We start from the raw sequence: 21,265 nt of genomic DNA on the forward strand, positions 1-21,265 counted from the left end.
TGAATGAGAATCCACGTCTCCTGCTTACAAGTCTTAGTCATTTCTTGTTTGGTTGGTTAGTTGGTTGGTCAGTTGTTTTAGGACCTCAGATGCACTGAATTGGATTAATCATTTCTTTGGTTCATTTCATGCTTTCCTTACTAGTCCATGCATGGCTCTGTTATATTTAGTTACATAGTAATTTTTATAGGTGATACATGTCCCTGAATCACCACCCAACATAATAGCTGAGACACTGACAATTAACCTTCATGTGAAATGCCTCCCTATCCCTTTCTCCTGCCTCCCCTCCCTAGTCTCACCAGCATTCTGAATAGTATATTCATTGTTCCATTGATTTCCTTTTCATATGGTTATATGTAAATATATGTTTATTTTCCTAGGGAGTTTATATTTTTATTTTGTTAAACTTGATGAAAAGTATTCATGCTATATGAAATATTTGGGGGATTACATCATTATGTATATAATTTGATGGGCATGTTGTGCGATTGGAGTTCTTTTTACCAACAAAACTAGGTGATCAGTATACACACACACACACACATCCACCATATCATGGTGGATGTGTGTGTGTGTGTGTGTGTGTGTGTGTGTGTGTGTATACATTTATATCATAAAGACTATGTCAAACTATCCAGCTTCTTCAACTGGAGACATATTTAAATGGACTCTACCTATATATTGTATGGTAAAGACCCATTTATTCAATAAATATTTATAGGGTGCCTACCATGTTTCAAGAGGTACTGTACTGTGCTGTGACACATCCGTGCAAAATAGATACACTCCTCTCCTCCTCCCAAATATCCCTGATTTCATGGAAATAACATTTTACATATGGACAGAAACAGACAATAAATAAAATACATATGTAAAATATACAGGATGTTAGATGATAAGTGCTCGAGAAAAATCATAGAAGGCCATTGGGGATTCGGAGGTGTGAGGTATTAAATAGAGTGCTCAGCGATGAATTGGCGCTGGGGTGAGTGAGGAAGAGTCCCGATTCACCGAGTGACACGAAGGTAACTTGTGAAAGAGCTCAATCAGAAGAGAAGTAAACTCTTCAATCACCCCCACGCTCAGCCTCGTATGTCTGCAGGATGATGGGCTCTGTCGCTATTGATGGCCCCCGGAGGGACAATGGATTTTCCTCCCGCTTTTCTTTCATCTGTCCATCCACTTGGCTAACATCGCCCGGGCAGCGGACGCCGCACCTGCACGCCTCGCGCGACCACTACCCGAGGGCACTTTGCCGCTGCGGGTGCGAATCCCCGAGCACGCGCGCGGAGGGGCTGGGCGTGAGCCGCCTGCTGGCCGCGCCCGGGCCCGCCGGGGACGCGCGCGCGCGTGCTCGGCCCGCGGCCTCTCGGCAGGGACGCGGCCGGGAGGGCGGCGCGAGCCCCGCTCGGCGGCTGCTGCGGCGGCTGGTGTGGGCGTTCACACCAGGGCTGGGAGGAGGAGGAGGTTCGCGGCGAATCGAGTGAGAGAGACATGAGGCACCCCGGCAGGAAGCGAGAAAGAGTTCGGCGCCGGAGTGAGTTGTAGAGACGCGGGGCGAGCAGGACCTGCGCCTGCGGGAGAGCGTGGCTGCCTGGGCTCCTCGCCCGCTCCGCGCTCTCCTGTGTCTGCTTTCAGCACCCGGAGCCGAGAACAGTTCCTGGCTGTCTGCTCCGCCGCCGAGCGGCCGTCGCTGGCGGGCTACCTGGAGCCTGCGACCGGGCTCGGGGGCGCCCTGCGAGAATCCAGGGTGCACTCCGCTTTCTCCCCACTGTCGGTGTGCAAGTACATACGGGGAAAGCATCCGGAGGCCTCAGGAAGCCCTGAAGAAGTCGAAGCAGGATGTACCAGGGACACATGCAGGTAAGACATTTCCAGCGAACTGGAAAGAAATCTTGGGGGCTAATTTAAGAGCAAGGAGGTTCACCAAGTTACTGTGGTCAAGTGCTGCCTTCACACAATTCAACAAGTGAAGTGGTGCAACATGACCATGACATTTCTGACCAGTGCGATCGGTGAAACTAGACGGTGTTTCTGAGGGTGGGAGACGGGGAGGAAAGACCACCTCGGAACTTCGATTGGCAAGTTTTTTTTCTGTACGTTCTCTGAGCCTGTGTCTTTAAACAAGATCAAGGAATCCAAACAGAGGAAACCTGGAGCTGACTGTGTGTTTCCGTTGTAATCCTATTGATGCAACTGGGCATGTATGTCAACTGAAGGGCAAACAATAATAGGAAAGACAAAGCTTTTCCTTTACCATCTGCAAATGTTTCTTGAGAGTTAGAACACCTTGCACTTTTGTGTTATTTTTTAAAGCGATCATTTTTTTAATGGTTTGTGCAGTGTTTTTCCCTCCAAATGATAGGACGTTGTCACCTACTCCTATAGTCACAGGATGACTTAGGAGGATGAATTTCAAACATATGTCCAAGAGGCTCTGTTTTCCAGGGGAAGTGCTGCCTTCGGTTGTTAATGCTCATTTGAGCCGCTGCTTCTCTCTGATGCACTCTGCTCTCTTGGGCAAAATTACTTTAACCTTGACTTCAGTTCTCACTCACATGGTTGGTTCTTATAAAGGCAGGTGTATGCTTTAGGGGGGAAAAATGAAACACTAACTCAGCTTCCTAAAGTATGAACTGAGCTCTTTTTGCTTTTCCTAATTCTGTGTCTTTTAGAGCAATTGAAAATAGATAAATATGTTGTTCCATTTATGACTTAGTACTACCCAGTATTTAATTTCCAAGTCTGTAGGGAAATTCTTTTGGACTGTAATTTATTTTTATATAAAGTAATATTATATCATATTGCTAAGTTTTGTAAGAATTCTGAATCAGCACTATCAGAATTCCAAAAGCATTTCCCATATTATTAACATCATCTTGTTTTGAAAAACTGTTAAGGGGATTATATCACAGCTGAAGGATAGTAATTAGTGACTGAAATATATTTCTAAATATATATATATATATATATATATATATATATATATATATATATAATGTGATCTACATGTTTCTTATTAAATCTACATTAATTGGAAAGTTTGGTAACAAAGAAGCTTTCAAGCAATGACTGCTGAAAAAATTAACAAAGGATAGTTATACTATAATTTTATGCTTCATTACCACTCAAGAATGACACTTACAATTTTATATATTATCTATTTATTATCCCTAAACAGTTTTTCTATAAGAGTAAAATAGGAAGGTTTTAATAAATAGAACCATTCTTCAGAAAATTGCTCGTTCATACAAAATTCATAATTGACTAGTTGGACAATTAACAAAAACTTTCCATATAATTTTTTTGTTTGAAAATACGTTTTTGTGATGAAGAATTGAAGCAACAATCTGGTAAATTCAGGAACCCAAAAATAATTGTAACTCAATTTTCTGAATATTTCAAGGGAGGATGTTATTGAAACTTGAATTATCTAGAACAATGTCTGAGGGTTTCATTTCACTTTGAGAGAACAACATGTAAGACTCTGCATATGCTCCAAACTTAATGTGTTTTTTTTTCTTTTTGCTCATGCACTGCTTAACAACAAATATGATGGCTTGCTATAAAACTCACAAATCTTTGCTACCAAGCTTAATTTGAAAACATTGCTAAATACTGTAATCAATATGCTTGCCAAAATATCAGAGCACAATACTTTTACCCTATTTACTATTCATTATTAATATGAAACATAAAACTTCTAAGGCTATACTAGTTTAGTAGCTATTAAATGATATGATCACCTGAGTGGGAATTCTTCCCCCAAAAAATAATGCCTATGACAACCTGATTCACAATTTGCTAACATTTTAAAACTCCAATCTCTTCCCCAAAGAATATTTAGCCTATAGACAAAATCTCCATCTTGTTGGTATATTGAGATTAAATAAAGAATCACTCCTTATCAGAAATAGCATCATCTTCCTGTGTTTACCTGACTCTAATCACAAGGGAAAAGAAACATAGCCCAAACATGGTTATTAAAAATAAGAATACATATTTGGTAAAGTAGACCAGGGATGAATAGATTTACTAACATTTCTGCCAACTTTGGTGTTCGTTTGAAACACTGGTGTTTCTTAGCTGATACCTTAACACAGAAGTGAAACAGAAAATGTTTGCAATCATTTTTTTGCCTTCTAATTCTCTGTTCTGTATCCAAGAGATTTTAAAATAAAACGCTTTGTAAATAAACAGTCTGGAGTAAGGAAGGTTTTCACATGAAGCCTCAAAAAGTAGTCATGTTTAAAACTCCTGTAGTGCCTTTGTTTTTACAACTCAATGATTTTGTAAATAAAGTTTATTAATTTTTATACATGTGACCAATTCATCCAGTTTACTATAGAAACTGAATTTGTTTTAGGAGCCACAAACTTTTAAAAACACTCTGCTAGTTCATTAGAAGATAAAAGTTGACATCTATTACAGGTAGTTAAACAGAGCGTGTATATTTCTTGGTTTCATAATAAATATTTGTCACTGGCATATTTATTAGGAGCAGGGCCCCAGAGTTCTAATGTTTTCCAATTGCCTCACTAATTATTTCCAAGGGGAATTTATCACCCCAGCAACTTAAGCAAACATTGTTTTTTTTTAGTGGCTTTTAGACTTACATTTTATTCCCCTTTGACCAAGGGGGCCGATGGTGATTGAATATACTCAGCATCAGCTCGGACCAAACTCTCTATTTCTAATAGATGATCTGTGGTCTTAATTCCTCCAGTACCTCTGTGTGCTCTGTATTGTGATGCTTCCTTGTATGTGTGCATTAGTTAACACTGCCAATTAAAGCAAAATAATTATGTGGCTCAGTATGTTTCTTTAACCAAAAATTTTTCTGGAACTACAGTTATTAAAGTTATTTTGAAAGGCAATCAAACAAAAAAAATCTATTTGTAATTGTAACTGATCTTTATTATAAGCATTCAAAAAAGACTTTTTTGACTTATTCAAGCCGGCTGAGGAATCATTCCATACCCTCTGGCTTCACAAGATAAAAACTAAAGAAAATTTAAATGACAAAATTATAAGATTATTAACAACCATTTTTATTTGTCTTCCCCCAAAGAGATTTTGTGTTTGTTTTTATTTATGACTTTGCTTAAGCTTTTAAAAAAATCTTCACGAAAGGAACAGCTTGAGTAACATAAATTATGTTAATTACATTACCTCTGGCCACTTGGGATTCATTTTGATTCACTAGAAACACGAAGATAGAAGCCAATGAAAGGTTATAGAATATAGAATGTTGTTTTCAACATCTGTAAGAGCAGTTTGTCATAATTGAATTCCTGAGCAAAACTATAAAATAGACAATATTTATCACGGGTACTTCCACTTTTCTAACAGATCCATTTTTCCCTTCCTAATGCCACCATTTTCTATCCTGTGTCATTTCTTTATTAACCCTTCACTAACAAAGATATAATTAATAACAGTACACCACACCACACACACACCTGTCAGCGGTATTTGCATCTTCAGAGGAGAATTTTTAAAGATTTGTTTGGGACTGGAAGAGGGGTGTTTTAAGGGAATGAAGTCACGCTGGCCTGAGGCTGGAGCTGGCTGTGTTGTTTTGGGTAAGAGTAGCTGCTGCCATCCCCTCTCTCCCCAACTCAAATCGCACCTGTCCTCCTGCTCAGAGTCTTCCTGTGAGCGATAATGAGCATTAGTACAATTAATTTATTGTCTGAAGTATTAGCTAGACCTCTATTGAAGGAAATTCATGTAAAGTGAACCTGACGTCAAAATTACGACGTCAAGCTTCAGAAAGATTCTGAAATGCCTTCCGATATATTTACAAGCAAATCATGCTGGATATGAGTGTAATATTGAGCTTTTAATACTTACAAATTATAATACTTATAGTATAATATTGCACAATATGTGATTTACCTGAAAATTGTATTCCCCAGTCATACCAGCCAACAGTTTACATTATGTACTTACTGTAAGAAACACAATATGTTCTTCCTAGATTTTGTTTATGGTTTATAAATATTCTTCCTAGACACATGTTTGAAAAAAATTTTCAGCATATGAATGTTTTGACTATAAAATATTTTTAAAGTAAAAAATAAGAAAAGGTTAAAATAGAACTTGTTCATTTTAAAATCCTGAATCTCTCTCTTGCCACTGCCAACCTAGGAAACATTAAGATGTGATGCATCATGTAGTCAAAACATCTGGCAGACTGCTTCTGTACACTTCTCATTGAGATCACATGCTGCTAGCAGAGGCATGCACTAGAGCTGTTTAATGGTTTTATATGCTAGAATTAACTTCTTAATACATTTATGGAATAACTAGTGTGCATTTCCGGCACGAAAGGTGAAGGTAAAACCTAACCTAACATTTTCTTATTAAAAGACCTAAGTCTGATCTAAATGTTTTGGGACATCCAACCATGACGTAATTTCAAATACACTGATAGAGAAAATGGGGTTGCCATATTTCTGAAACATGTATCACCATTTTATTATTCAGAATTTATAAAGGGAAAAACAATCATCTTGAACTGTAGCATGTAACTTGTGGATCAGAGACCAGAGTGCTATGAATTGGGGGTCACATTTCTGTCAATGACCCCCTTCCTTTATCTCCACCTCACCCAATTCCACTCCCCAGCCTCCACCTATGCCATCCTCTTCACTAGGAATACCAAATGGAAGAATTCTTTCCCTGGTCTGTTAAGAAAGGTTTCTGTATCTTATATATTATCATACGGAATATAAGCCAGAAGATAGCTGATACCCTGTCGACCATTGCTGATTGTTCAGAGCTCAGAGTATAATAGAACACACTGCCAATGTTGCCTTAATGTCATTATTTTACTGATCCTTATTAGTACAATATACTACTTTTCCTGTTAAAACTCCATTATAGATATGATCATTCTTATTCTCCATGTGAGATTTTACTAAGTTTCTCATCCTTATGTGTTATTTTTAGACAATCACTGTTAGAAATTTCACAGATGAAAAATAATGAGCTCATTTAGCTAGGAAGAGGCTGCTTATCCGCCATTTCATTCAAGGGCAGCACATAGAACCCTACCAGCAGCTCTGAAATGGGACAAACCTGAACCAAGTGGGAGAGTTTGCACTGCGGGTACATGCACTGCTCCCCAAAGCCCCTGGTCATGCACAGAGATTTCTGAAACACCAGACAAACCCGGCAAGTGGGTCTTGGTGTAGCGAAAACTTTTTTTTCCCCCTAAACAGAATGCCATATGGTGAACTATGAATCATGGAGATTCCAAGGGAGGATTGGTGTTGCTGTGATGCCTGAAATCTACCTAGGGAGCGAAAAAATTCCCACTCCCACACACCCTCTTAAAAACTATGTAGTTTTTAAAGTAACTGGTATGGTAGAAGAATTCAAAATCATTTCATATGAGTAATGACTGAAGTAACTAGGGGTGTTTGGCTTGGGAAGTAACTCAAGGACACCATGATGACTCTACATAAATATTTGAAGAGTTATTGTATAGGAAGGGGATGGAATTGTTCTGTGTAGCTTTGAGGGTTAAAACTGCTATCATATCAGTGTGAGGTAAAGTTTCTCTAAGACAATGACAATAAGACTCTGGATACAGCACCCATCTCCACTGTGGTGAGATGCCTACTCAGAGATGGAAGAGGCCTACAGAGGGGAGAGGCCTACAGATGGGAGAGGCCTGCAGATGGGAGAGGCCTACTTGGAGATGGAAGAGCTTACGGATGAGCAGAGTATAGGGTCCCTGCACACACCAGGCCTCTGTTCCAAGACCATCACGCGTTTTGGAAGAAATCCAGTGGAAAGCACCATGAGATGGCATGTGTGTTTGCATGTGCATGTCTATATGTCTTACCAAAAATGGTTGTAGTCGACTGAAGTAATGACGTTAAATAAGCAAAATCCATCATGTCCTGGGGGGAATATTCCCTACTTACCTGGAAGTATAAGGGTGAATGAACATCAGACAGAGCCATGAAAGTACCATCATGCAAAGTGATCAAAAATAGTAGAAGGAGGGAAAATATGGATCCTCCCTAAGGAAATGAGAAAGAGGAAAACATTTAAACATCATGAGAAGATGAAGCTGCTAGAGCTGCAAAACATCTTTTTAACCTTTCCCATGGGTGTTAACTGTAACATGTTTATGCTAAATGATATCCTTTGATCATGTGAGGCTGTGCCATCTGATTGGGCGGGTGATGAAATGCCCATGATACACCTGGGAGCGTGTTGGACATGCAGGATCTCAGGTCCCACCCCAGACCTTCTGAATCAGAAACTAAATTTTTCAAGATACCCAGTGATTTATATGCACATTAACATTTGAGAAGCACTGGTCTGAAAATGTCTATGTAGAAAATAAGGCCTGATCTATTGCACTTGAGAACTTAGCAAAAAGTTTGATTCTGGGGTAGTTTTCTGACACTGCAGAGGCATGATAAGGCCCCTGACGGAGGAGATGACAAGAGCAACTAGCACAACTAGGTTTGAATCAAATTTCTTCCTTATATTGACACCATAACCACCACCCAATTGGTTGTAGTTTTTCCATCTAGAGGAAGCACGAAAATCTATTGTTTCCACCTGAATAAAATAAACCTTCAAATATTTAGAGAACTATCATGTCCTCATCACATTAAATCTTTTCTTCTCCAAGATAAACAACCCAGTTCACTCAACCGTGTTTCATAATGACATTTTTGATGTCTTAATGGCTCCATGAAAGTATGGCCCTCTGAACAAGACACACGGCCCAAGATGTGATCTGACCAGTGCCAAACACTTTGAGATTATTTATCTCTTGGGAAGACATCTACTCAGACAGCCTAAGATTACGTGAGCATCTTTAGACTAAATTGTTCTCTAAATTGTTCAGATGTTTCTATTCTCTGAATAACTTAGGAGTTACCTCACAGGTGTTAGGGCTTTATTACCAGAGTGATCTTTAATCCAAATGTGCTCATTAGAATAGTCTAGGTTAACAGTTCCTTATGTCTCTAACAGTTGGACTAGTGTTCAGTTTTGAGGTCATAGAATCCTGGATTTAAAGGACTCTTGAAAATATTTTGTTCAACTGTTTCATTTCACAGATAAGAAAACTAAAGTCCAGAATAAGAGGCTTGTTCAAGAAGTCCCACATAGGTAGTTAGAAGAGTTAGTATGGGGGATGAGAGCTGTCTTACCCAGTGTGCTATATACTTTATTTTGATATTGATGACAATAAAAAATCTAAGTGAAAAGCAAACACTATAATAAACCACAGGATGTTTCCAAATGTCCAGGTGTTTGACATTTAGTCACAAAAAAAATTGATATTTTCCTGCTTTTCAGTTTTAGTATAGCTACTTGATATTTTATGTATTTGGTTTTTGTAATCATTTGGAAGAAAAGTCTAGCCTGTAAGTGTGTTTTAAAAGATAAATGAGGTGCCGTGAAAAGTTGTATCATTTCTTTTCCTAAAGGTATTCCCCACTGCCTTTCCTTGGACTGACTAGATTGACCATTTGAGTGAACTGGTTTGATAGGTTCTTGGAACTAGCTACCTAAACATACAAAGAAATCAATCAGAGGTCGTTAGCTATAAGCAACAGAAACCAACTCTGAACAATACCCTGACTAAATAATTAAAATCCACACCACCCAAGAGGTGATCATCTGGATGTCCCTCTCTGGATGTGGTGCCCTGAGGAGGACACAGCATCACTCATGTAATATTACTGCTGAAAATGCACAGCTCGAATCTAACCATGATAAAATCTCAGAGAAACCCAAGATGAGGGATATTCTATAAAATAAATGATTATGTTTTTCAAAAATATCAATGTCAGGCAAAACAAGAACCGTGATGTTTACAAATTAAAAGACCAAAGAGATATGACAGCTAAATGCAATACATGATCCTGGACTGGATCCTGGAATGGAAAGAAAATTGTTATAAAGCACACGGTTGGCACTATTGAAACTTGAATAGGGACTAGAGATTAGGTTAGCGTTAGTGTTATACTTGGTAATGGAATTGGATCACTAGATGGGGCTACATAAGAGAATATTCTTGTTCATTAGAAATATATGCTGCAGGGGTAAAGGGGTATAGTATATGTAATCTACTCTCAAGTGATTTGGAATAATGAAAATAATATATATGATATAATTATATATATAATTATATAACGGGGGTGGGGAGAGAGAGAGAAAGCAAACACAGCAAAATATTAAAAACTGGCAAATCTGGTGAAAGGACATTATGGAAGTCCATTGTACTATTCTTGCAATTTTTCTGTAGGTTTGAGATTATTTTAAAATAAAAAGGTGTTTTTTTTTAATGTATAAAAACAAGTGCGTTGGGGCGCTCACAGACTCCTGGATCTAGGTTCTGGATGAAGGGATCACGCAGTAGGCAGGGGCACAGCCCGTCGAACTCCAAACCAGACTAGTACGGACCCCACCGCCACCCTCATGGAGCGAGGAACGTGAGAGCTTGCAATGCTCACACCCCTGACTGGACACTGGTTCAGCCCCTCACCACTGCTGCTGCTGCCCATGGAACCCAGCTGCTGCATCCCACTGCCAGGATGAATTCCCTACCAGGACTTCTTCGGTGCGCCCCCAAATCCAAGTTCAGAGTGGGGGGCAGGTGCCCTATCTACAAGATAGTCTGAGAAAGTTCATATCTGTTTCCCACCAAGACTCCAAAAGTGGGCCATTTTCCAACTATAGAGCTTAGATTTCGGAAAGTTAAAAAAAAAAAAAAAAGCCAGTGTCCACTATAACATGTTACAGATATTGCTTTTTGAAGCAATAGGTACCTCTCTATCTTGGCTAAAGTCTAGTCTGCCTTGAGGGATAAAAGTTAAAATAACTCTCTTTAAGCCCTGTGCTTCTTTGTTACTACCTGCCATTATGGGCAGGCCTGTAGGAGAATAGGGTAAAGCCGGAGTATATTGGTTATTAAATCATGCAGCAAAGAGGAGCAGAATGATCGCTCCCTCATTCGCCAGTGTCCATTTACTGCTCACTCCTATTCTTTCGGAGAAATTGGAAAGAGCCCTGTGAAGAATTTAGTAATTAATCAGGGAATTAAAGTATATATCATGAACCTTAGTGATAAGAACTTTCTTTCCCTCTATATGCAGGAATTTAATGTGGAAAACTGGGCACATTAGTGTTTCATATTCATCCAAAGGATGTTTATAATCAAGATGCCCCGTGTATTTGAGTCATTAATATTGTATTGATATGCAGTCTATTACATAAATCTTTAGGAAGATTTATGTAAGACAAAAAGAAAGTGTTAAGCTTGGGGCAAGATTAAATGAAAATAGAATCTTGGAGATATAAAGGTCTTTAGAGTTCACACAGCACAACTTTGTCATTTAACATCTGAGGAAACTGAGGGTTAGGTCTTGATGGAATTAATTGTGTAATTAATTACCTCTTCCCAAAATGAAAAAAAAAAAAAAAGCATGCTGAACGGCTTTCAATGGCATGTATCCTACATAGCTTAATAATCTCTCATTTGAAGAGGTTACAAAAACATACCGGTTAAGAGCTTGTAGTCCAGGATCAGACAGCCCCAAATTCAAATCTGGCTTCACCACATATTGTCTGTGGTGATCTTGCTCTAATAACTTGTCTTCTCTAAACCTCACTGTTCTCATCTGTGACAGAGAGATGAAAAATGTATGCACACATTGTGATGACCCACACATTGGATTATGTCCTATGTTTTTGTAGAGCTGGCCAAGTGTTTCATATACACTGTATGTGGAAGAAGGAACTGAACCACAGCGGTGCATGTTATACCTGGTTGTTTACAATGGTGGCAGATGCTTGATTTTCTTGTTCTCTCACAGTTCTGGATTTTCATTTTCATTTCCCTATTCCCAAACTCTTGCCTTCCATATCTTAAATATTCACTCACCCTTTAACATTCCACTCAGATGTTATCCCTCAGTGAGTGCTGCTCTGCGCCCCCAGTAGCACTCTCCCATCCTCCCACACACACACATTAAGGATGTCTTCCTTAATGCTTTCTTAGTACCTTATATACATCGCTAATACCATTAATTAACATGAGGTCTGACAATTAAGTTCGCGAACTCATCCTAGAAAAAGTGCTACATACCTCATTGCTGAAAATCACTACAGTCACCTTCAAAATACTCCCCCTGGGAAGCTATGCACTGATGCCAGCGCCTAGTCCACCCTTCAAAGCAATTTTGGAACTCTTTCTGGAAAGGCCATCAGAGCTGTCATCGTATTACCTTTGATGTCCTGATTGTCATCAAAATGTCTTCCTTTCAATATTTCCTTTATCTTTGCATAAAGAAAGAAGTCATTGGGGGCCAGATCAGGTGAGTAGGGAGGGTATTCCAAAACAGTTATTTGTTTACTGGCTAAAAACTCCCTCACAGACAGTGCTGTGTGAGCTGGTGCATTGTCGTGATGCAAGAGCCACAAATTGTTGGTGAAAAGTTCAGGTCGTCTAACTTTTTCACACAGCCTTTTCAACACTTCCAAATAGTCAACTTGGTTCACTGTTTGTCCAGTTGGTACAAATTCTTAATGAATAATCCTTCTGATACCAAAAAAGTTTAGCAACATCATTGCAGTAAGTTCGCAAACTTAATTGTCCGACCTTATATAGCTTTAATTATTTGTTTTTGTCAATCTCCTGAACTACTTGTAAGCCCATCTATGGCAGTGACTGTATTCAATACGTCTTTGGATCCCTGGACACTAGTAGTGCTATGTACATACTATTAATGCAGTATTTATTTATTGAATGGATGAATTAGTGAATGAATGCATGAAAGAAAGAATAAAAGAATGAATGGATGAAATATTCAAAAGAGTCCTTTACTATTCTTAATAAGGACCCCAAAGTTGGGATAATCTTCCTGAGTCTAAAATACACAGCCCCAGAATCTGGCCTATTCCCATGAGTATCTGCAGCGAATGCATACCCAGTGAAGTTTCCACACACTTGAAAGAGAATCAATTACAGGGAAACCTTATAAACCTTATAATTAGATTGCCACTATAATTAACCAACACTCTGCTGTCAAAGTAGTCTATGCAGTTTAATGGGCTCAACCTCTTTAAAGCCTGAGGACAGTCTGGGGCTGCAGATTTAAAATATAATAGATTCTCCTAATGGTTTCTAACTGTATCTCTAACTGGCCGAGGTCATTTGGAATTAGAATCCATGCCTCTAAGGTTCTATACACCACCTCACCACCTCAGCTAGTTGTCAACAGTGATTTTAATTATACTGCTAACACACACACACACACACACACACACACACACACACACACACACCTGAGACCACTGAAACTATAGAACATCATAGTTAAAGCTATCCTAGGAGGCTTTCATTGCTTACCCTCAGCTGTAAGGGTTGTTTACACCTACACACACACACACACACACACACACACACACACACACACACCTGAGACCACTGAAACCATAGAACATCATAGTTAAAGCTATCCTAGGAGGCTGTCATTGCTTACCCTCAGCTGTAAGGGTTGCTTACACCTACACACACACACACACACACACACACACACACATTTTTCCAAAGATCCAAGAAAGAAGTTGCACTCAAAATGGTCATCCAGGGGACGTGTCTATTTTGTGAGCCTGTCTAAATAAGGAGATTTATTGTGTCTCCCACAGTTACTCTGATTTGGGAGCCTGAAACATGGAGAAGTAATTCTTCCCGTTCAGATACAGAGTAAAAAGATTCCCAAATCCCATGTTAAAATAAAGCTTCCTTAATAAGAGAGAGGAAGTAACTATACCAGTAACATGTGTCACCTCTGGGAAAATTATAAGAAGGGACCCTTTCTGGGTGACCCAAGTACACAAAGACTCTTCTTTTCCCTAGAGGACACAACCCCACACCCAGGCACACCATTTGGCAAGTGGAATTAGAGGGTTGGATATCAGACATGACTTGTGCCCCTCATCCAGACATCCTTGCACAAGTAATACATGCAACCATATGTATCCTCTGAAGGGAGTCTCCTCAACGAACAGTCTAGTCTGTGGGGGTCGGGGGGAAGGTGTATGATGAAAAGCGTAGAAATGAGCTGTTTTACCAAAGATATTCAAACACAGATTGGACGTAAATTTGCTAATATCTTTATGGAAGAGGATCACTGGCTTTCCTTCCTGCTCTTGGATTCTATTCTTATCAGGCCCTTAATTAGAGATACAATGTATCTCTGAGTGTTTGATCAGGGCAGATTTCCCCAGTTATCATGGAAAATAAATTAAAAAGCTTTGCTAATATTAATATACTTGTTATTTCTTATGAAGCCAAAGATCAATCTCTCCTAATACTTCAAAGATTATGCCGCTTGGGAAGATCCTGCTATATTTCTCTTCTCCGTTCTGCAAATAACAAAAGATATTACTACAAAACTGCCCACAATATGGCAGAACTCTCAGCTGTGATAGATACTGATAATCTCTGCTACAATAGTCACTTTTTGTGAGAGTCTCATAAAATGTAATCTTTAGAATGCTTTGGTGAGGTTGGCAAAAGATAGGTATTTTATCTTTGTCGTGCTGATAAAGAGAATGCAGCTTATAGGGTTTGACTGACGGCTTCACCCAAACTTCCTCATCAGATCGGTTAGGGACTGAGGACCCGAATCTGGGTCTTCTGATTTTTACTCTATTGCTTGAGCCCACGTAGAAAAATCAGTCCACGTCTCCACTTCAGCTATTGCAGAATGACTTAACTAACAGGACAAAAAGGATTTTGCAACGTTTCTGGAACATTGCCTGACCTTGGAGGGTAGAAATCTCTGGTGCATTCTTTCTATCATTTATGCAAGACAGATGCTAAATCTATACAGCTTTATCAATTCTCTGAACTCAACATCTATATATATTAACTGAGCACTTTGAGAGTACTTTTGTGTTTGACGGGGTACACTCTCCTAAGTACAGAACAGCATTGAAACATCCATCTTTTTGTGTAGAAAGCATCCCTAGAATCAGAAATGCCCAGGAGGCCAGAAAAATAATGAGAGTGTAAGATTAACCAGAGCTCAGAAGCCCAGTGTAGAGTCGTTGTGTTGCATGTCTAGAGGCAGATTCTTGGGTTGTGTGTAAGCTAAGCCAAAATATCCCCAACAAAATCAGTCACTTATCTAAGTTTTATTTTATACTTTGTTTGCTATTATAAAAAATTCAAACATAATATGGTGGTGAACCAAATGATTTTGGTTTACTTTAATATTTGGTTTACTTTAATATCACCTCTATTAAACCTATCTTTAAAATATGTTAGTATTGAAAAATTAGTTACTACGTATTTGGGAGAGTTCTCTTAATTTCCACTGGTCTTAGAGATCCTTTTTCTTTTTCAAGAAAAAAGAAAATACCAACTTTGCTGAAAGAGAACTTCTAAATGGCAGGATCAAGATTACTGTGAAGGAAATATGCATAGATTTTACTAGTCTCAATTGATACTAAAATATCTATTTAAAATGGAACCACTGTTCCCTAATTTTTTAAATTAATTTTAAACTTTCCATTACTTTAGGAGTAGAAGGCCTAGGAGTAACATTATAAAACATTATAAAAATCAGAATGTGACAGTATCGATCAGCTAACAATGTAAAATTAAAAGTACCAAAATCCTATTTTCTTTCATCATTTATTTTGTTAAAATTAATTTTTTGAGGGATAAACTTCTAGCACATTAATATGATTATGTCCTGGTCTCAGAATCAATGATAAAAGAATTTTCTGTGTTATATCCAAGAAGCAGTCATCTAATATTCGATTTTAAGAGTTAAGGTACAAGTATTCTGCATCTAGCTTATCAAAAATTATTTTACCTGTGGCTTGTACTGCACATAATTCTGTCATTTTAAATAAATGTTTAAATGAATAATCAGCTAGCCTTTCTGTGGGTAAAGAAATGTTAAAGTAACCAAGCTGAAAACATAATTAGTCTGGCATCTATGTTCATCCTACATATATACAAGCCAGTCCTGTCTTCCCAACTAAATACCATTATCACTAACTGACCACTTCTACCTGATCCAACTCAGAATCAACTTGTTCCTAATCAGACTCATGATCAGCACCAACAACCGTCATAAAGCTCGCCTCTTCTCCTATTTTCCTGGATTGTTTAATAGTGCCACCACATCCTCAATTACCTAAGTTAGAAACTCGGGAACCATCCTCTCCTCTTTCTGCCTCACTCTCCAAATCAAATCTAAATGCTCTAGCACTTACTTCCTAATTCACTCCTACTCTGCCCTATCTCTCCATCCTCATCTTGGATCACTTCATCATTTTTATTTGAAGAGTCACTGTAGTCCACCCACCCAGCGAATCCTTTTGTTGTCAGTGTCACATGTCTCTTACCACACTCTTTACTACAACTTTAATTTGATCAGATCACCCTTCTAGTTAAAGTTCTTTCAAGGTACACTGTCATCTATAAGTGGTTTTCCAAGTGCAATGATCTCTAGAATTATCTAAAATACTTATTAAATACTCACATTCCTGGACCCTCCTGCAGCCCTGTTGAATCAGGTTCCATGAAGGGAAGGCTTGGTAATCTGCACTCTAACACTGCAGGTGAATTTAGTGCACAGTAAAATGTAGAAAACACTGGCCTCCAGGATAAGATATGACTTATAAGGCCTACCTATTTGGCCATCTCATCTATCGCTTCCCCATAAGCAAACTGGACTCTGCCTTGCTACATTTGGTGCTTCCCCAAACCACATCTGGGCTTCCATGCCTCTGGCTGTCTCTAATGATATTCTCTGTCTGACCGGACACTCAACATATCACCCACTTGGCTAATCCTTGCTCATCCTTCAAAACTCAGTTAAAGGGATATTTCCTAAAAGGAGTTTTCCCTGAGTTCCAGGGCTGGGATAGGTACTCTCACAGCACCCTGAGCCTGTGCAGAACTCTGTCTCACCTCCTCTCATCCTGCTTTCTAGTAACTTCCCTTGGCTGTGTCTTGTTCATCTTTTAAACCCCGGCACCTAGCACAGAGGCTGTTCACTGTAGGTGAGCAATACATGTTGGATTAAGTCACGAATCATTGAACTAATTCATCTTCTAATTACCCTAAATTAATCTGTTCTGTTTGATTTAAACGTCTGGAGAGTTCAATAGACCAATATAGATTCAGCATTTTATCTGGGCTCTTTGAAGATGGAATAAAATTAAAATATGAAAATGGACTAGTCCCTTTAAAAATCAATCCTGAGCAATGCATTCAAATTCTTGTCTGATTAATTTCAAAGTTTGGGGGCGTGGGGCAGAGCACAGGTATGAGGAGCCAAAGAAAGAGTGTGAGCCAGCAGGCAGAAGAATTTGATCCCAGGACTCTTTCTTCCCTAGCTAGTATGTGATTTGGGGAACAACTCTTAATCTTTGTGAGTCCCAGTTTTCTCATCCACAAAATGACTAAATAGAATATTAATCTTTCTTCAGTACTATAGTATTATTTTATTATTCTGAACTAAAATTTAGTCAATTAGTATTTTAAGATATTACTTAACATAATAAAGAAGCAATTTCAGTATATGATATGTAGAGTTTACTATATATATATACACACACATATATATGTGTATATATATATATATATATATATATATATGAAATTGAATTTTGAGGAAAAACTATTATTGATCCAACTTCACCGTAACATTAGACCAATATATATTTGCTCTACTTTTTCCTACTTAATTGTAATATTTTGTCATCTGGGTTTGGATTTTTATTTTATCAATTAATTGCATTATTTGCTTGTTATATGAAATGATAATCATCTGTTATTTATCCCCATGCATTATATTATTATGAGTGAAATGGATGTCATAGCAGTATTTGAGAAAATGATCTTCACAGTTTTCTTATGGTTTTCAAAGACCTGGGGAAAATTTTTGAGTGAGGTATTAATCCAAGTCATAGTATTCCCTACTTGTGTGATTGTGGACAAGTTTCTTACCTCTCTGAACATCTCAAAGTAGAAAACTGAAGTTGCAATAAGTCATACAAAAGTCAGATTTCTTGATTTCTGACTCTTGACAATAAGAGCATAGATTTTTTGCCAAATTTTAATACTGAATGCTTAAGAAATACCCTTATGTTATTGAAGGTGAAAAAGGGTTGCTCACATATCCAATTAATGCAGAGTGTCTCATTAAAACAGAGAATGGCACATCCCTTAAAAATTTTACAATAAGATTATCATCATAGAAATTATACCATCAAACTAATAAGGGAATAAGTTAATTGCAGTGAGAAGTATTTCTGTTTCCTTTCATCTATCTGATTTCCTTAGTGACCCACACTAAAAATGTAGATATTGGTGTGCCGTTCATCTGATACACCTGCAGATCCTTTGTAAACTGCCATTGGTATACCAATTTAGAGAGAATGGAGGGGTAAATATGATAATGAATAAAAATAGGAAACTAACCCTAACGCTATGCTTGTACCTTAAATCACTGAAATTTCCTTTTCAAAAATTTAAAACAAGGTGACCTTGTAAGTCAACAGTAGAGACTAGAAACTAAAACTTTATCATTAGAGCCAAGAGCTACCTTTTCTAGGAAGCTAGCAAATTTAATATCTCAGGGCAAATTTAATATCTCAGTTTTTAACGAACATTGATTTATTAGAGAACAAAGAAAAGCTTATCAACTGGGAGGAATATTTATGCGTTTATTCATGCATTCTTTAAGTAAGCATGATTGTAAGTGAATCCCAATCTACATAGAAACCTAAAAACTGAGAGACTTCAAATTCTTGACATTGTTTCCAACTATGACACCATATGGCCTTTACTGGCCTGTTTGATCCATCCCATGGCCCTATCCACAGCTGGTCAGAGGCTACCCTACTTAGTAGTGGAAGATTATTTGTTGCTTCTTTCCCTTCCAACCTCTTGAGCCACAATTAAAGTAAACCCCAATACATAGAGCTAGAAGATATTTCAATAAATGTTAAGTAGAGTTTATAATATATTTCGACATACTGACCAGTCACACCTGACTGTAAAATGTAGTTGATTGCACTTATCTCTGTGGTTCTGAAAACGTCTTTCCTAGTGCAGCCTAGAAACTTCAGCCTGGCAGTACTGGGTCACCACAAAAATCCCAGACAACCTAAACAAACTGAATTGGCAATGATCTCCAAGAGCCATCCCAGAGGCAGGGGGAGCCCTTTGAGAAGCTAGCAACTGGATGTCACCAGAGAAGACAGGCAGGCATGGGTGACAGGCTTGTTGGGAACTGTCTAAATGTTGTACCTCAAGCTTTCTGTGAATTGGTTTACAGCTTTTCAGAGCAGCAGCCAGCCTCATATTACAGTGAATAAGGTCTCTAGGCCAACAGAAGCTCTTCTTCTCCTCCCTAAAAACAGACCAAACAAAAGGCAGGTTTGCAAATAACTGCACTGTCACAGTGTTTGCATTGTCTTTAAGCAGAACTTTTCACTAAAAAAAAATCATGTTCTGATTTATATTGTAATTTAGGTTCATGATACTGTTATCAAGTCAGAAGGTCAGGTTATATCACTAACACAGTCACAGATTGCTAGTTGCTTGGTATTTGTGGTAATTGTCAGTTACAACTGGTTAGTGGTAGAGCCAGAACTCTACCACTAGAATGTCCCAATGCTACATTCAGTGTTATTCCCTTTCCTTTTGAAAATGTTTGCATGAGCTACGCACTGGCCAAAATGGCTCCAGGCAGTTCAATAAGGTTAACACAGACCCACCAAATGATGGAAAAATTGAGTGTATTAAATTAATCATATCTGCAATTAATATATATGTTTTATGCTCATTCATATGAGGATATACTTTATAGGATACTACCTACATACCATATCAGAATACTACCTTTGGAGGAAAAAGACATTATCATGTAATGTATATGTTCCATATAGTACCTGACATACTATACAACCATAATAAATATAAATCACTGAAATCCAATTTATTTTCTGGCCACACTCCCAGGAAAGCTTATCTGATTTTCAAACTGTGGGTGCTAAAATAAAATCTGAGAAGTACAGAGCAAAATAAGAAATAGATCTTTTCAGCATATCTGATAACTACCCACCCTGAGTCCTCATTCTTCATCTTACTATTTATTTTGAATCCTAATCCCTTTCTCTGAACCTAAACCTTTTCTGAAAGGTGCATATCCTAGTCATGTTAAGATAAACAAATGCTTATCCATCCATTCATTATCAAATACTTTGGAGTACCTCCTCTTTTTATAGAAATAAAGCTTTATGATAATCCATCTCATTAGAGAATTTAAAATTTACCTGAAAAGACATAAGAAAACTTATATAGGAAGATCAGATTTAAATAAAATAAGGAAACAGTTCAAGAATTTTCACAAGGCAATATAATTAAAAGTGCAGTGTATGGAAAATAAGCATTTAAAAATATGGGTCAGTTGCATGTGATTTATAGAAACAGTACACTCAGTTTGAGAGTAAATTAATAAACCACATATAGAGAGTTTTGAATTAAGCATAAAAACATAGCCCCCAATCAAATAAAATAGTTTAAATTTTTTTCTCTTTTGAAAATGACAGCTTTTCACATAGTTCAAACTGGCCACAACTTTAAACTACATTTCAGGAATGTATAAAGGGAGAGAAACCTGAGAAGGCATGCTGGGGCTTGAAACAGTGATCCATATTTTTTCACTGTTATTTCATAGCCTAGATGTTATGTGGAGGAAAACGTCCCTTTCCCAAAACAGCAGAGAGAAAATCAAAAAGATATTTCTGTCTGGGCATAGGTAAACCTTTCAGTTTGGTAAACTGCCTTTTGAAGCTATTCATAAGTCAAAAATATATTGGCGTATATATTCTCCTGATTTCCTTCATACCAAAAAATTAAATTCAAATCTGTGAACAGATATTTTTTTCCTTTTATCATGACACAGCAGTTTACCTTATAGCAATTCTCTCAAGACAGAATCTTTTATAGATATTAACCCAGTATAAAATTCCATTTTGGAAATATAACTTCATATACAAATATAACATGTTAATGAACAGTACTATTTTTACAATAAGAAATTTTAGTACTAAAATTTTAAGTTGAATATTTGACCTTATGAATCAGTAATGCTCTTATTCTGGATTCTGATTAAGTGTATTGATTAACAAAGCAACCAACCCAGACAATAAATGAAAAATTATTTTTATTTATAAAAAATGT

At 37.8% G+C, this 21,265-nt stretch overlaps 1 protein-coding gene across 7 annotated transcripts in view; it reads left to right on the forward strand.

The window, feature by feature from the left end:
* Window positions 1-1,512: 1,512 nt before the first annotated feature.
* PEX5L (peroxisomal biogenesis factor 5 like) overlaps window positions 1,513-21,265 on the forward strand; it is a 197,442-nt gene continuing 177,689 nt past the window's right edge. For 2 of the 7 annotated variants that reach the window (XM_033089427.1, XM_033089388.1), the window contains exon 1: window positions 1,746-1,866. In XM_033089427.1, the coding sequence (XP_032945318.1) occupies window positions 1,846-1,866 (21 nt within the window). In that variant the 5' untranslated portion in view covers window positions 1,746-1,845. Of the gene's footprint in view, window positions 1,867-21,265 lie in introns of all 7 variants that reach the window. The other 5 variants (XM_033089381.1, XM_033089353.1, XM_033089417.1 and 2 more) reach the window with 5 other exon arrangements.

Source organism: Rhinolophus ferrumequinum, chromosome 2, assembly GCF_004115265.2.
Source record: "Rhinolophus ferrumequinum isolate MPI-CBG mRhiFer1 chromosome 2, mRhiFer1_v1.p, whole genome shotgun sequence".
Taxonomy (NCBI): Eukaryota; Metazoa; Chordata; class Mammalia; order Chiroptera; family Rhinolophidae; genus Rhinolophus; species Rhinolophus ferrumequinum.